General features: G+C 45.1%; 1 protein-coding gene across 3 annotated transcripts in view; it reads left to right on the top strand.

The window, feature by feature from the left end:
- The window catches only part of NCBP1 (nuclear cap binding protein subunit 1), a 46774-nt gene that overhangs the window by 16486 nt on the left and 14442 nt on the right, over nt 1–15846 (top strand). For all 3 annotated transcript variants that reach the window (XM_075931203.2, XM_075931201.2, XM_075931202.2), the window contains 7 exons: nt 102–165; nt 2904–3014; nt 5924–5988; nt 9931–9993; nt 10442–10516; nt 13425–13528; nt 14238–14360. In XM_075931203.2, coding sequence (XP_075787318.2) covers nt 102–165; nt 2904–3014; nt 5924–5988; nt 9931–9993; nt 10442–10516; nt 13425–13528; nt 14238–14360 — 605 coding nt within the window. The remainder of the gene's footprint in view (nt 1–101; nt 166–2903; nt 3015–5923; nt 5989–9930; nt 9994–10441; nt 10517–13424; nt 13529–14237; nt 14361–15846) is intronic.

The raw sequence follows: 15846 nt of genomic DNA, 5'->3' as shown, positions 1-15846 counted from the left end.
CTTCATACAAAAAAAGAGCTATTCAGTAAATCATTTCTTGGTATCTAGACTGTATCTCTAATGTGTTACATTCTAACTCGTATGTACGTATTTCTTTGCAGTGCTGCACAGCTACTGAGCTATCCAGGAAATAACAAAATCCCTTTGAACTATCACATAGTTGAGGTATGCATTTTACGCACAGCATCTTGTACACATACATAATACCTTTATTTTGTAAATAATAGACTTCAAACCATTGCTGTCCATGGCCCGAAGGCTAGGGTGTAGTTTCTCACTAACTTAAGTTTTAACAAGTGAATCAAGTTCTGTTACAAGTTGGGATTGGTCCTGCCTTGGCCAGGGGCTGGACTTGATGACCTCCTGAGGTCTCTTCTGGCTCTATGATTCTATTACAGTGGTGTTTCAAATAGAGGCATTTCTGAAGTTTTACCTGTTGAGTTTTCGTAGCTGGCCCGCGTACTTGTAGACCAATTAACTCTGAGATGGTCTTGCTCTTAAAATTTTTAGATCTGAAAATAAGCTTTATTTAAATGGCAACCCATACCTTTGTCGCTTACTAGTTATCTTGTGAGGTGCTTGCAGTACTGTATGTCATGTCACAGGAATTCTTTAGCTTTTAATTTGACGTCAATTTCTGGCTGTCTAGTGAGATTTCTTTTTCATAGTCACTTCTTATGGGAGAGAGATTTTTTTAATAACTACAAATGTGAGCAGGAAGACAAATGGAGGTTCTCAGTTCCTCTGCTCAGAGAACTCTCAAAGGCTGATACAGCCATGTAGAACTTTACATTAAACTGGCCATAAAGTTGAATATGGTGACTTGAATATTGACTGCAACCTCTTTTGCAAGGCCTTTTATCTGAGAAATTTCCCTTTTCAAAAAGTCATTTGAATAATAGAAATAATGTTAACCAACCAACAGAAAAGCAAAATGTCACTTATGCTTTGATACATATGTTCTGCCTCACTGATGAAGGTCTGGAGTGCTCCATTTTGCCTCAGAGTGCCAAACCATACCCAGTTATGCTAGGCGCTTAAAGGATTCATGGCCTGGACCCGAGGGTTTAGCTCACTTCATCCCATAAAGTTTTTGAAGCCAGGCTCAGAATTCTTCCTTCCTCATTATACCTAGCTACAGAGCACTTTGGCGTAGCCCCTTAGGCGAGAGGCTCCCGTCCTGCAGTTGGTCTCTGATGCACACACCATGTATCTATCACTCAGTGCCTTGATGCATTTGGTACCCTGTCAGCAGATGACACTCAAGTACATGGGTTAAGTGAAGGCCCGGTGTGCCTTACTGTGTGCTCAATGAGATGTTGGTGCAGCGGAGTCAACCATCCAACTTAGTAAAAGGTCACCAGTGCCCTGCTCCTCCTGTAGATCCTTGGGGACTGATGGCCCTTAAAAAGCAGGGTATGCCCATCTGAAGTTCCCATTTTAGCATTAAGTGACCTTTAGCGAAGTTATGAAGTTAAGCCCCCAGGCTCATTTTTGTGAAGGTGTTGTGTAAGATTTCTTTGAGGATGAAGACTGAGAGGTGTGATAGAAAGAGAGGGTTTTTTTTTATTAAAAATATTTACTGAATGAGATGTGGCATTTTTGGGTTGTTGTTTTGTCTGACTTCCTTTGTGACCTTAGTGGTTTTGTTTCACTCTTGCTGGGGAATTAAGGTTCTCTAGGCATTCTTAATTTGGAGAATAACTTAGTTTAAAAAACAGATAATTTTACAAGACTCTTATTTAGAAGCTAATAGGGCAGGGGATGTGGCCCCTGGGTTGCCTGGATCTGGCCCCCGAGGCTTAGGGCTTCCCCCAGTATTGGGGAGTCCATGCTGGAACTCTAGTTGTTGTCGTCCCCCCCCCCCCAGCTTTTGGCCCCCAACTGATTTTTCTTTGGGTCAGTGGTTCCCCACCCCTGCAATAGGGGGTCAACCTGAAGATGTCTCTAAAATTCAAACTAGGGATATTAAATAGGGATATTAGTAAGCTAATGGAGTTGTCAATAGAATTTCCATCAACTGTTCAATTAGTCGATAAGGGGGACATCTTCTGGGAGGGTTGCGAGTCGGGACTGAACAGTCCCAACTAGCGCTGACTCCAGGACCACTGCGGCTCTGCTTTTTAAAGGTAGTAAGAGCCACCAGTAAGAGCCATAACGGAGGACCCAGTGCAAGCTGGGACTTAGCTGTCCTAGCTCATGCCCAGTCCCAGACGGCTGTGGCTCTGCTTTTTAAAGCAGAGGCACAGTGTCTGGGATCCAGTGCGAGCCGGGACAGCTAATTCCTGGCTTGCGCCAGGTCCCCCACTGCAGCTGTGCCTTTTAAATGTAGTAAGAATCTGGTGGTTCTTACTACATTTAAAAAACAGAGCTGCAGCAGTCCCGCAGCCAGTGCAAGCTGGGTCCCCTGCTGTGTGTCTGCCTTCCCTGCCCCCCTTCCCCTGTAAAGACCATTTAAGCCAGCTCCCCCAGCATTGGTTCCTGCTCCCTCCCCCTGCCTTGTTGGCTCTATTGTAAGTTGGGGGAGCGAGTAGCTGAGTAGTGACTCAATTGGTCGCTTGTATCCCTAATTCAAACCAATTCAGAAGATTGTACTGTAAGATGCTGTAGAGGTGTTGAGTGAGTGGAAGGGTGGCATTTAAGGTGGTGGGTTTTTAATTGTCTCATTGTATTATGAAACTTCAGCCTGATAAATACCGTGGGCTCTTGTCCCAAATGGATCTTGCAGTAGTTATTATTGCAAAAACTTTTATAGGGAACATCTTATAGTCCTCATAGCAAGAGTCAGAATTGTGCAGACTTGGACATGATGGTGGAAAGCTTTGCATGTGTCAAGACTGAGCTTGGTAACATGCTTTTTTTTTTTTTTCCCCCTCTCTTCTTCCCCCCCCCTTCCCCTCCAGGTGGTATTTGCAGAACTGTTTCAGCTTCCAGTTCCACCACACATTGAGGTCATGTACACAACACTTCTGATTGAACTGTGCAAACTTCAGCCTGGCTCTTTGCCACAAGTTGTATCCTTTCCTTGTTGTTAAGGAGACCTCTAGCTTTGAATGCTTTTCCTTTGTTCTCTGGAAAACTAAGTGTTAACATAAATTTTAGCAGTGACTGTATTTACAATTGAATAAAACAAACTAATACTTTATCCATTAATATTGCATATGTGAAAACAAATGCAGACAAATATTCATTGTTCTGTTACCCTAGTTTTTAGTGCCAAAGTGATGGGGGGGGGGGGGGATCTCCAGTGTTTTAAACAGTAATTTTAAAAATAATTCCCAAATGGCAGACTAGAGAGGACTGTAATTATGATGTATAATTGATTTATAATGTGGGAAACAGATTGTAAGTGAACTTGGCATATTTACTTCAACAGAGCATGTTAGTTTCTCAGTTATGTCTCTGCTTACTATTTGTTAATATCAGGGTCTAAAATTAATTTACAAAGAGCAGCAGCATTTGTGTCAGTTGTACCACTAGAAAGTGAATGGAGGTTCTAAAGCTTGTTAATGTTGAGATCACTTCCTGATCAACAGCAAAATGGATGTTGTGTTAATAAATGAACACAAAAAGGTAAATTGTTACACTGTACAGGCAGTCCCCGGGTTACGTACAAGATAGGGACTGTAGGTTTGTTCTTAAGTTGAATCTGTATGTAAGTCGGCACTGGCGTCCAGATTCAGCCGCTGCTGAAACTGACCAGCGGCTGACTACAGGAAGCCCGAGGCAGAGTTGCTCTGCCCCGGGCTTCCTGGAATCAGCCGCTGATCAGTTTCAACAGGCTGAATCTGTACGCCAGTTCCGACTTGGGGACGCCTGGGATTCTTAAGTTGAATCTGTATGTAAGTCGGAATTGGCGTCCAGATTCAGCCTGTTGAAACTGATCAGCGGCTGATTCCAGGAAGCCCGAGGCAGAGCAACTCTGCCTCGGGCTTCCTGTAGTCAGCACTGGTCAGTTTCAGCAGCGGCTGACTTGGGGACGCCAGGGGCAGAGCAGCTGGGGTGCTGCTGGATTGCTCCAATAGCACCGCTCCTCGGCGGTACTGGACCAACCCAGCAGCACCCAAGCTGCTCTGCCCCAGGCGTCCTGATTCAGCCGCTGCTGAAACTGACCAGCAGCGGCTGAATCAGGACGCCTGGGGCAGAGCAGCTGGGGTGCTGCCAGGTTGGTCCAGTAGCGCCCAGAGTGGCACTGCGGGACCAAACGGCAGCACCCCAGCTGCTCTACCACAGGCGTCCGGAGAAAAGCCTGGTCTGCTGGGGGGGGGGGGGGGCACACTAGTTGCCCCCTCCCTCCCCCCAGCAGACCAGGGAGACGCAGGCGACGGACCGAGACGCACTGCGGTCCTGCCGCCCGGGTCCTCCGCGGCTTTGCTCCGTGTCTCCCTGGTCTGCTGTACAGCAGACCAGGGAGACGCGGAGCAAAGCCGCGGAGCACGCGAGCAGCGGGACAGCCCAGACGCACCGCAGCTGTCACGCTGCCGGCGTCCTCCGAGGCTTTGCTCCCCGTCTCCCTGGTCTGCTGGGGGGGGTTTCCCCCACCAGCAGACCAGGGAGATGCGGAGCAGCTTTTCTCACCCCGTAGGACGTGGGCGGCAGGACCGTGGCGCATCTGGGCGTCCCGCCGCTCCTGTCCTCTGGGGCGAGAAAAGCCCCGTTCGTAACTGCGGATCCGACATAAGTCGGATCCGCGTAACTCGGGGACTGCCTGTATTCTCCTTATTTACCTGTAAAGGCTCTGGGAGAGAACTTTGTCCTGCGAGAGACAAGGACGTCACTTAAATAGTGCAAATACCTTAAAGTCTTTATGGTTTAAGACTTCTGAAATATAAAGTTTCAGATCCTATCAAAGTTTGTGTTTTACAACTCAGATAAAGTCCCTGAAATATAGAATGAAGTCTTTGGCAGATTTATAGTATCTCAGTAGTGTCCTATTCTGAAAGGAACCAGCTTTAAAATGCTCATTCTGGCTTCTAGAAAATTAATGTTGCAATAAAATGTGAAATTGATGGGTAAACATTTTCAGACTGTTTCTAACTCGTCCCAGATTAATGGATTTTAGCATATAAATTCATGCACTAAGTTTGTCACTAACATAGCTTCTGCAGTTTTCTTGTTGCATCATAGTGGGGGAGGTATATCATCCCATAGTTTTTAAAATATTAGCAGTTAAGAATCATGGATGACTTGTTATCTAATTTTGATCTGCCTTCTGTTTAAATTCTTCCCCCAAAACCTTTTCAGCACTAGGGTTAGCAAACAATGTATAGAATCTATCTGCAAAAATGATCTGCAGATAAAGCAGATATTTGCAAATTTGCAAGGTACCAGGTATAAATTTTGTATCTGTAGCCACAAAAATGAGCCATGCATATTCATATCTGTGGACATGGAAACCTGTAGATATCTGGATTTGCAGGGCTCTAACAATATGGCAAAACAAAGTGAAGTATTTAGAGAAATAAAGATAAAAATAAGTGAAGGTGGTTTGTTCTTGTTGCTACTTAATCAGTTCTTTGGAGTGTTAGACTGCATCCTCTCCCAAAAGCACTCTCTTTTCAGAAGCCAAAGCGCTGTAATCATTGAAATTTGGGTCTCTATAATAAGCTGGATGGACAGAAGTGTAACTAGATTTGCTGTTGTCTTCTACCGGAAATTCTGACTAACATAACAGTGGTAACTGTATGAAAGACAAGTACTCTACAGTAGAGCAGAGAGGAGAGTCTGTATGTCTGGGCAAACTGAAGTTTTCCTTTTTTCTGTGAAATTACCAGGACGTGCCTGGCTTGGGATAGTTAGAAAGTGAGATGTTATGGGGAGCGGAGGGAAATCCCCTTTCTGCAGACACTCCTAGGAAAGTGGAAAGAGCTAATAGAAGCTCTAATTTATCAGACTTCTCTTTGCCTTAATGAGACACTTGTAGCTTGCTCAAGCCACAGAAATGCTGTACATGCGTTTGGATACAATGAACACTACATGCATAGACAGGTAAGTGCTTGTGCATTTCAGGCTATTTTCCTCTTTGTACATTGATGGATTTAAAGTGGGTCACATGAAATTCTTCCTACCATCTCTATAGTCTCCATTTAAAAAAAAAAAAAAAAGGTAAATCTTGAGCTTTCTAAACTGAAGGATGGGTGTCTACTTAGCACTTACCTTTCTCTGCTATCTACAGAGATCCTTCTCCCTATGCTCAGAAGGACAGGTGCCTTACGCTGCCCTCCAGATCAGTGCTTTGCCTAATGGCATGGTGCAGGTATGAGCCCAGTCCATACCTGGCTCCGCTTCCATGCTGTGGCCTGAGGGGGGAGGTGGAGAGTTGGTGTACAAGGGGAGAACAGGCCAAAGGAGGACAGCTCATTGTTCTGAGGGTTACATAAAGCTTGTGAAATACATTGTAGGAATTGAAAATGCTGTGGAGAAAATGATAAAGGTGCAATCTGCATATTTGCAATGAGCGATCTCTGTTTATGTTAATAAATAGATCTGTTGGGACCGGTGTGGTGAATCTGACCGAGCACGAGGCTCTCTATTCTGTCTCAGTCTAAAATGGCTCTTGCTAAAACTAAGGTGTGTCCTCACTTATGGTGGCATGCAGAGTGCAGACACTGCATGTCCCCTCCCCAGCATAGGTAATACTAGCCATGTAGGCAGCAAAGCACTGCTTAAGCATGCAGAGTACAGAACAGTAGCATACACACTCTGCATGACCTTGAGCGGGTTACTGCGGATTATGTAGCGCTGGAAACAAGGATCAAAGAATTCGAATTGCAAGTGGTGGTCTCGTCCATCCTCCCTGTTGAAGGGAAAGGTCTGGGTAGGGATCATCGCATTGAGGAAGTGAATGCGTGGTTGCACAAGTGGTGTCGAAGAGAGGTCTTTGGTTTCTTTGACCATGGGACTGTCTTCTGGGCACAAGGATTGTTGGGAAGAGTTGGGATCCACCTAACCAAGTGAAGAAGGAGCATCTTCGCGAGCAGGCTTGCAAAACTAGTGAGGAGGGCTTTGAACTAGGTTCATTGGGGGGCGGTGACCAAAGCTCTGAGGTGAGTGGGAAAGTCGGATACTGCGAAGAAATGCAAAGAGGAACGAGCAGAGGCCTTTGGCCCAGTCCAAGAACTATGATTTGATTGGGGTAACGGAGACTTGGTGGGATGACTCGCATGACTGGAGCACTGTCATGGGAGGGTATAGGAAGAACAGGCAGGGGAGAAAAGGAGGAGGAGTTGCACTGTATGTAATAGAGCATTATGATTGCTCAGAACTCCAGTATACACAGGGGCTGCGTCTAGACTGGCAAGTTTTTCCACAAAAGCACTTGCTTTTGCGCAAAAACTTGCCAGCTGTCTACACTGGCCACTTGATTTTCGCAAAAGCACTGACGTTCTACTGTCCGAAATCAGTGCTTCTTGCGCAAATGATTTGACGTTCCTGTTCAGGCAAAAGCCCTTTTCCGGAAATGTTTTTGCGCAAGAGGGCCAGTGTAGACAGCTAAAAACTGTTTTGCTCAAAAAAGCCCCAATGGCGAAAATGGCGATCGGGGCTTTCTTGCGCAAAACCGCGTCTAGATTGGCATAGACGCTTTTCCGTAAAAAGTGCTTTTGCGGAAAAGCGTCCGTGCCAATCTAGACACTCTTTTCTGTAAATGCTTTTAAATGAAAAACTTTTCCGTTAAAAGCATTTGCAGAAAATCATGCCAGTCTAGACGTAGCCAGGGAGAAAAACCTGTTGAGAGTCTAAGGGTTACGTTTAGAGGTGCAAACAACAGCAGTGATGTTGTGGTTGGTGTCTGCTACAGGCTGCCAGATCAGGTAGATGAGGCTTTCTTCAGACAACTGAGAGAAGCTTCCAGATTATAGGTCCTGGTTCTCATGAGGGACCTGACATCTGTTGGGAGACCAATACAGCAGGACACAAACAATCCGGGAAGATTTTGGAGAATTTTGGGTAGATATGCTGGAGGTCAGGGATAGGGTCCAGAGTGACCTAGACAAATTGGAGGATTGGGCTAAAAGAAATCTGATGAGGTTCAACAAGGACAAGTGTAGAGTCCTGCACTTGGGACGGAAGAATCTCAAGCATTGTTACAGGCTGGGACCGAATGGCTAAGTTCTGCAGAAAAGGACCTGTGGATTACAGTGGACAAGAAGCTGGATATGAGTCAACAGTGCGCCCCTGTAGCCAAGAAGGCTAATGGCATATTAGGGTGCATTAAGAGGAGCATTGCCAGTAGATCCAGAGATGTCATTATTCCCCTTTATTCGGCTCTGGTGAGGCCACATCTGGAGTATTGTGTTCAGTTCTTTGCCCCCAACTACAGGAAGGATGTGGACGCATTGGAGAGGGTCCAGCGGAGGGCGACCAAAATGATTAGGGGGCTGGAGCACATGACCTACGAGGAGAGGCTGAGGGACTTGGGTCTGTTTAGTCTGCAGAAGAGAAGAGTGAGGGGGGATTTGAGAGCAGCCTTCAACTTCCTGAAGGGAGGTTCCAAAAAGGCTGGAGAGAGGCTGTAGTGACAGAGGGCAGAACAAGGAGCAATGGTCTCAGGTTATAGTGAGAGAGGTCTAGGTTGGATATTAGGAAAAACTATTTCACCAGGAGGGTGGGGAAGCGCTGGGCTGGGTTCCCTAGGAAAGTGGTAGAATCTCCATCCCTAGAGGTGTTTAAGTGTCGACTTGTCAAAGCCCTGGCTGGGTTGATTGAGTTGGGATTGGTCCTGCCCTGGGCAGGGGCCTGGACTTGACCTTCTGAGGTCTCTTCCAGCTCTGGGATTCTATGATTCTATGCATAGCTCTCTATATTCCTAAGCAATGGAGTGTTCTGCTGCTGGCACCTTTCCTCACTGTCTTCCCAAGGCCTGAGCCTTCCCATGCCACGTGCATCCTACACTCCACTGCAAGTGTAGACAAGGCCTTCATGTTTGGCATCTGAGAACATACATGCTGAGTTTACACCCCAGAGGTGCCTTACAGACCACTAAGTTGGAGCCCCTGTAACCAAATAACAAAGTTTTGTCGTCATTTTGGGGGGAAGCTTAGGTAGTCACCTAAAACTGCAGAATTGCCACTTTTCATTCTTCCTTGTTTGTACTTCATGGACTTCAGGTGAATTTTTTTAAATGTTACATTAATCCTGGAAGAATTCTGCAGTTGTTCCATTTGGAGCCATAGTAAAATTTGTTGCAATCTAGTAATTGCTCTGAGAACTTAATTTGTGAGCTGATTTATCGGTGGCTTCCAGTAGTTGGGAGGGCAGCTTGTACCTTACAAAGGACTGTGTAAAGACAGTTATCTGCCAAATAAGTGAAACTCTTCTGCATTCCTGAATCATGTTTTATCTGATAAAATTGTGACTAGAATGAAAAAAAGAAATCGAGTACTCCCCTTTTGAAATTGCTTGTTGCACTTTTAGATGAATATATGACCAGATACCTCTGTAGATAGACTTACACATTTGTCAAAGTTGGCTTCAGTTAGTCTGATGGTCAGCATGTATTGATGGGGGGGGGGAGGGACGGCTATGAAGAAGGGTGAATTTCAAAAGTGCTTAGGGGACGTGGGAAAACAAGTCTCACCTATTTACAGTGGAAATCTCGAGTCCCTTATGCAGTGTTGAAAATATCCCACTAAACATGAGTACCTAAAGCAAAGAAGCTAAACTTTGCTGAACTTAGCCTGTTTCTGTTCTATTATAAATGAAGCTTTACCATCAACTCTGGTATACCAGACGTGAGTACACCACCTTACCCGAATCAGTGACACTGGAATGACTTGCTGACTTTTTTCTGTTCTTCATTTCTTGGAACATGTTTTTCTCAATTATTGAAATAACTGCCTTTGACAAGTATACTTGAAACTCTCTGTCTAATTATTTGTTCTGTGGGTTGTTGCATACTTACTGGAACTATAATATTTCTCTCTTTAAAAGGTTCATGAACTGGTTTTCCCACCATCTGAGTAACTTTCAGTTTCGTTGGAGCTGGGAAGATTGGTGAGTTTCTGTTGGGATCCCCATTTGAGCCAGATATTGCATGTGACTTTTGAATTTCTCCAGAACCTGTCATTGGTGCTGCTATTGGTTGTCTCCAGCTACCTGTAGCTAACCTCTCCCTAGAGCACTAATCATCATAGTGCTGTAGCTTTATAACCATTTAAATTTAGCCAGGATGCAAAATATTGTCTTTGTGCTCTATTAAGTTACAGTTACCCAATCTGCGTAGTACAGTTCAAACAGTTTTTACTGTAGAAGGCTCCATGATGGCAGTAGACAGATTCTGATGCCATTACGTAGCTGACCCCTGTAGAGAGTAGGAAAGACAGCATTGTAGCTTGCCTGGTCTTACCTGTGAACTCTTTGTATCCCATTGAGCCAATTTAAGAGCAGATTAAAAAGCAAATGGCACACTTGCTAAATGCTATCAAATTTTACACTTTCATAGGTCAGACTGTCTTGCTCAGGACCTTGAAAAGCCCAAACCCAAATTTGTAAGAGAAGTCCTGGAAAAATGCATGAGGTAAGTGAGGCTTTTGGACACATTACTTTAGCAGCAGGGTATTTACTATCAAGTTTGTCTATCTTTGTTTACTTCTAGGTAGTATTAACCAGATTCTGTTCAACTTTTGTGCCTGTGTGTGTGCTTATGAACTCTTCCCCCATCTAGCCTGTTCTCTAATTCATGTTTTCAGGAGTGGTGTCAATCTGTTCTGTTGTCTTAGCTGATCAGGCTCTTGTAAATACAAGGCCAGTAATGGGACGCTCCCACATGCCTAATGAACTGGAGAAGTGATGCCTTTAAATAGGAAGTGAAATATCCCCTCCTGTAGTTCGCTTTTAGATGCATGTCCAGAGGAGATCCCTTTGCTTCCTCACAATCAGCTTCCATCACTCAAATCCAAATAATGTTGCTTAGAAGTATTGGTCATTCATAAACTAAATGGAGGAGGCAACATACTTGAGTTCTATCTTATTAATGGTTTACAAGTAGCACAGGACCTAGTTTTGATAGATACTGTGGATCCAGGATTCATTGACTGAAAAGGAAGTTCTCATTGCTCATCAGTGCTCGGAATTGGTCCAGCAGCTGGTGAGGGAGAGGATAAAGGGTAAAATTTCTCAGAGCTTAAGTGATTAGGACTTGGTTTACATGAGTTAGGCCAGTATAAGGCAGCTTAAGCCAGTCTAACTATGTCAGTGTCCGCACTGCAGCCTTGCTGCTACTAATGTTGGTGTCCCACTGCACCGATGACATAACCTCACCTCCCCCGGGGGCATAGGCTTATGTCAGTATAGTTAGGAGAAGAGTGTCTGTGTAGATGCTGCATTACTTACAAGAATTTTAGTCAACTGCAGATGTCAGTTTCACAGCTGTAGCACAGAGCCATGATATTGACAAGAAAGACTGGTGGGTTCCCTGCTGAGAGCCCGGCACCTAGATCACAGCTCGGGGTGGGGGTGGGGACTCCAACTAAAGCTCAGCTGCCCCACTGAGCTCCTTGTTGCAAACAGGCTGCTTCCTAGACTCCCCGGTCCCCACCTCGAGCCCTGCTTCCTCCCACCTCCCCACTCCAAACCCAGACTGTGAGTGCTTGGGGCTCCCAGGTCCCTGTGGAGATCCCAGAGCTGTCTGCTTGTGGCTGCTCTGAGCAGAGACTGTAGCAGTGTGAAATTGCCAGTTTCATTGTTGGTAGGCTCTGTGCTGTGAATTTGAGCCCTGCATAGCCGTCAGTGCCCCCACTTCAGTTGGTGCAAGCACACCAGGTGAGGATGCTTGCAGGAAGCAAAAGTCAGGAAGCATAGAAGTAGTAAAAGCACCGACTGGTAAAAGAAGAATAGTTTGCCTATGGTAGGGATGTGAATGGTTAAATGGGAAGCTTCATCCTTAACAGGTGAGGCTTACTGGTTCCAGTTAACTGGTAGGGGCTGGAGCAACTCCTTGCCCGCAGGGGGCAGGTCCAGCCTTGGAGGGCCCACCACAGGCAGAGGCTGCTCTAGCCAACCAGAACAGCCCCTGCCATGGGCGGGGGGGCTGGAGCAGGCCACCTCTCCTTCAATCAGATAACTGATTAAGCACTATGTTTAATTGGTTAACCAGTTAAACAGGATTTTACATCCCTAGCCTATGGATCCCTTCCATCTCACCTTAGGTGTTGGTAGGCTGACTCTGGAACATTCATAAAGGTGGACTGGAACTGAGGATTAAAATGGAGAAGTCAGGATGTGTTTTTCATTGTGTGTGGGGTTTTTTAATTATAGCACCAGTGTCATGCTTATGATTTAAATAGCCCGTGCAATGTTTGAATAAAATGTAGCCATGACTGGTGCTGCTGAACCTTTCTGTAAGAAAAGTTAATTGTGTGAAGTTGAGAATACAGCTTTCTTGAAGTTACTCAAATCTAAAATGTCCACCAGAATGTCAATGGAGAAACTGGTTTCATTGTCTCTTAATGTCTGCAAGGAACTAGTCAAAAAAATGGAGTAGCAGTCCGACTACTTGGATTTGTTCTGCCAGAATTAAAATATAATAAATCTAGAAAATTTACCTGGCGTTGCCCAGGGGCTTAACTCAGTTTTGATTTCTTCATTTAAATCATCATTGTGGAGTATATTTGGGGATGAGGAGCTCAATATACAGGCTGCCCTGGGGAGGAAAGACAATCCCAGCCCTCTCTCACCGCAGCTATTTGGGGCCAGGTGAGAAGTGCCTCTCCCTGACTGCTGCAGCTGGCATAGCTGGGGGAGGGGTACATGTCCCCCACTTGGGGGACAGACAGACAGAACTCTCTGAAATATATACTAGATAGTGTCCCTTTCTCCCCCGCTGCACCCTGCTTGCCCAATGTGGTTATAGCTGTCTTGGAGGCCCGTAGTGGTCATTGTGCAGTATAACTTATTCCTTTCAGAGCCCTCCCTTTCCTTTTATGAGCAACCATTAAATTCTAGGCACACGCCATTGTCCTGGCACAACCAGTCCCTGATCTTGCTTAAGTTATGGTAAGAGGAAACTGTGTCCCAAATTCGGTGGTCCTTGCTTTTACCGTTGAAGAGGAGTTCTTGGACAGACAGACAGACTGACATACACGTCTAAAATATATAGTAAAAAGATAAGATGTATCTTGTGCATGCACGTTGTAGGGGTGGGGCAGCTGGCGTGTTCTTATGATCCAGGGGGCTATGCCAGCGGGAGCTTAGTGCTCCTGGTAGATTCTGCCAAGCCGGAAAGGTCAAGGGGGGAGGAGCCAGACTAAGCATGCACACCGGTCCTCCGGGATTGGGGGTTTGTCTCAGAGCTAACAACCCTGACCTAGAAAAAGCTTTGGTATGGAAACAGCAAGAAGATAAGAGCATCTTGAAGGCAACATCATGGGGTATCCCTAAAAATATTCCCATAGTAATTCTATTACAACTGGCATTTTCTCTTGCAGGCTTTCATACCATCAGCGAATAATAGATATTGTTCCTGCTACCTTCTCTGTCCTTAGTCCTGCAAACCCATCGTGTATTTACAAATATGGAGATGAAAGCAATAGTAAGTATAAACACTATTTAGAAGACTAATATTTTGAAGAAAAGGTATATCTATGATTTGAAGTCTGAGCAAGCAAGGATACGCTCTAGTTTGAGTCTGATTAGTTATTTTTATGGAAGAAAATTCCCAGTGGATATAAAAAAGCTGACTTTTGACTTGGAAACATTACTTGAGTGAGAGAGACACAGTAATATAATTTAGGTCTAAATCTTTGATTTGGGGTGTAAGGTGGAGGGGGGAGAGCTGGGAGCCAGAGAACTCTGTGTGCATCTGGGTGTGAATAACTTTTTGCTGTTGGAATAGAGGAAGAGGTGGTCTTGGGAGGTGGAAAGGACAAAGCAAGTCATGAGAATACTAGTTTGCCAAGCTTTTCTGTGGCAGGTGCTGCCATGGCTCTTAGTGTTCTCGCTGCCTGAGATTGTGAATGTGGTTTAAAGTGTCATTACGTAATTTGGCTGTTGACTATTAAAATAAGTTCACATCTTCAGAGAAATTAGAGTTGTGGTCCAGACATAGCAGATGAGCTTGCAGCTTGCTGCAAAATCCATATTTCCAGCATGCCAAAATCTCACTTCTGTTAATAGTTGGGTTTTTTATTGTTCAAGGGAAAGTCTTTTGTTTTTCTGTGAAAGTGTAGGCTGACATAAAACTAACCCGTGTTCATCGCAGCTGATTGCGAAGATGATCAGACCTTTTTTCTTCTGTTTAGAGTCTCTTCCAGGATATACGGTTGCACTCTGTTTGACCATTGCCATTAAAAATAAGGCAAGTAATGATGAAATCTTCGGCATCTTAAAAGATGTGCCCAACCCTAACCAGGATGACGATGACGGTAAGGTTATTTGAGATTAGACACTTCAAGGTCACTTCTTCTACCTTCAAAACTACCTTCACCAGTCTATAGAACTAGAAGTTGTGCCTGGTATGTTGCCTCATGGCTTTGTGTGCTCTCTCTATTTAGCATCACTGAGCAGAAAACAGAGCCGTTATAAAATGACAGTACTTCTGTTTATCTCTTGCCCCGGACATGATCTATTCTTATCAATGGGATGGTAGTGGGAAGGAGTACATTTAAGATGTACTATTGGATGGCTGTTGCTGACAAAAATACTATGAAAAGAATGAAATATTTCCCCAATCTTCACCACTAGGATGAAGTTCTTGGCATTAGTTTTTACTTAGAAAATGTAGCACGGTTTGTGTCCTGCTTGCGTGAGCAATCACCTCTGTGTAGATTACCTTAACATTTGAGATCCACTAAGGAGCTCAAGCTGCCATTCCTCTGATAAAAGACATTCTTGTAAAGGGGCCTTAATTTGAGCTCACTTCCCAGCCTCGCCCTGGCTCTAAACAGGACCAATGTCTTTCTGGCGAAGGCTTGTGTGTTCTCAGATTTTTAGAAAAGAGGATGCGTTAGAGGTTTGAGAAGTCACCTCTAAAGTTGGTCGTTTGTGTGAAAAATAACTTCTAATATGTGTGTTATACAGGCACATACATGAATATATCAAAATCAAACTACATGGAGATAATGAAGTAGTGTGAAAAGAAGAATTTCAAAGTCAGTAATCAATTGTTGCTAGTGTGACAGTCCGGTGAGAGGGTTACAGAAGAGTGCTAGAAGGAAAGGATGTGAGCCTTAGACTAAGGAGGTCTCTGCTCCCTGGGTAAACTGGCAGAGGCTGGACTAGAACCAGCAGGAATTTTCCAGAAGCAGTCTGGACAATCAGGCCAGTTAGAATACCTGAAGTTAATTGGGAGCCTTCCAGAGCAAAGGGAGTCAGGCTAATTAGACCACCTGGGGCCAATCAAGAACCAGAGATGGGTTTAAAAGGGCTCCTCTTCTGTTAGGTAGCACACAGCAAGGAAGGAAGGAGCCAAAGTGCTGAGAATGAGAGGAGTTGGGGTGAGAGCTGGGAGCTGCAAGGCAAAAAGAGAGTGTTGGAGGAGCAGGTACCAGAGGAACCTGGGAGGGATTGTTTTGGGAAGTGGCCCAGAGAAGTAGTTGCCAGACAGGGAGTAGAACAAAACCTCATCTGTTGCAGCTGTCTTAGGGTCCCTGGGCTGGATCCCAGAGTATTGGGAGGGCCTGGGTTCCCCCCCCCCCCACACACACACACCACTGCAGCGTCTGTGCCTGGTTAGGGAGACCAGGACTGTAGAGCGGCTTCACCCCCGTATTATGGATGAGCCAGTGATGAGTATGCCTCAGTATGCTGTGAACCCTGCCTTTAGTAAAAAGAAAGAGGCCGTGTTGTGGGACACAGCAAGCCTCTGAGGCTGAACACTGTCCGCCAGAAGCAATAGCTTTGCCACATTAG

Source organism: Pelodiscus sinensis, chromosome 6 (genome assembly GCF_052426305.1).
Source record: "Pelodiscus sinensis isolate ZL-2025 chromosome 6, ASM5242630v1, whole genome shotgun sequence".
Taxonomy (NCBI): Eukaryota; Metazoa; Chordata; order Testudines; family Trionychidae; genus Pelodiscus; species Pelodiscus sinensis.
The sequence above is the reverse complement of the archived record's forward strand: the minus strand, read 5'-3'. Positions and strand labels throughout refer to the sequence as shown.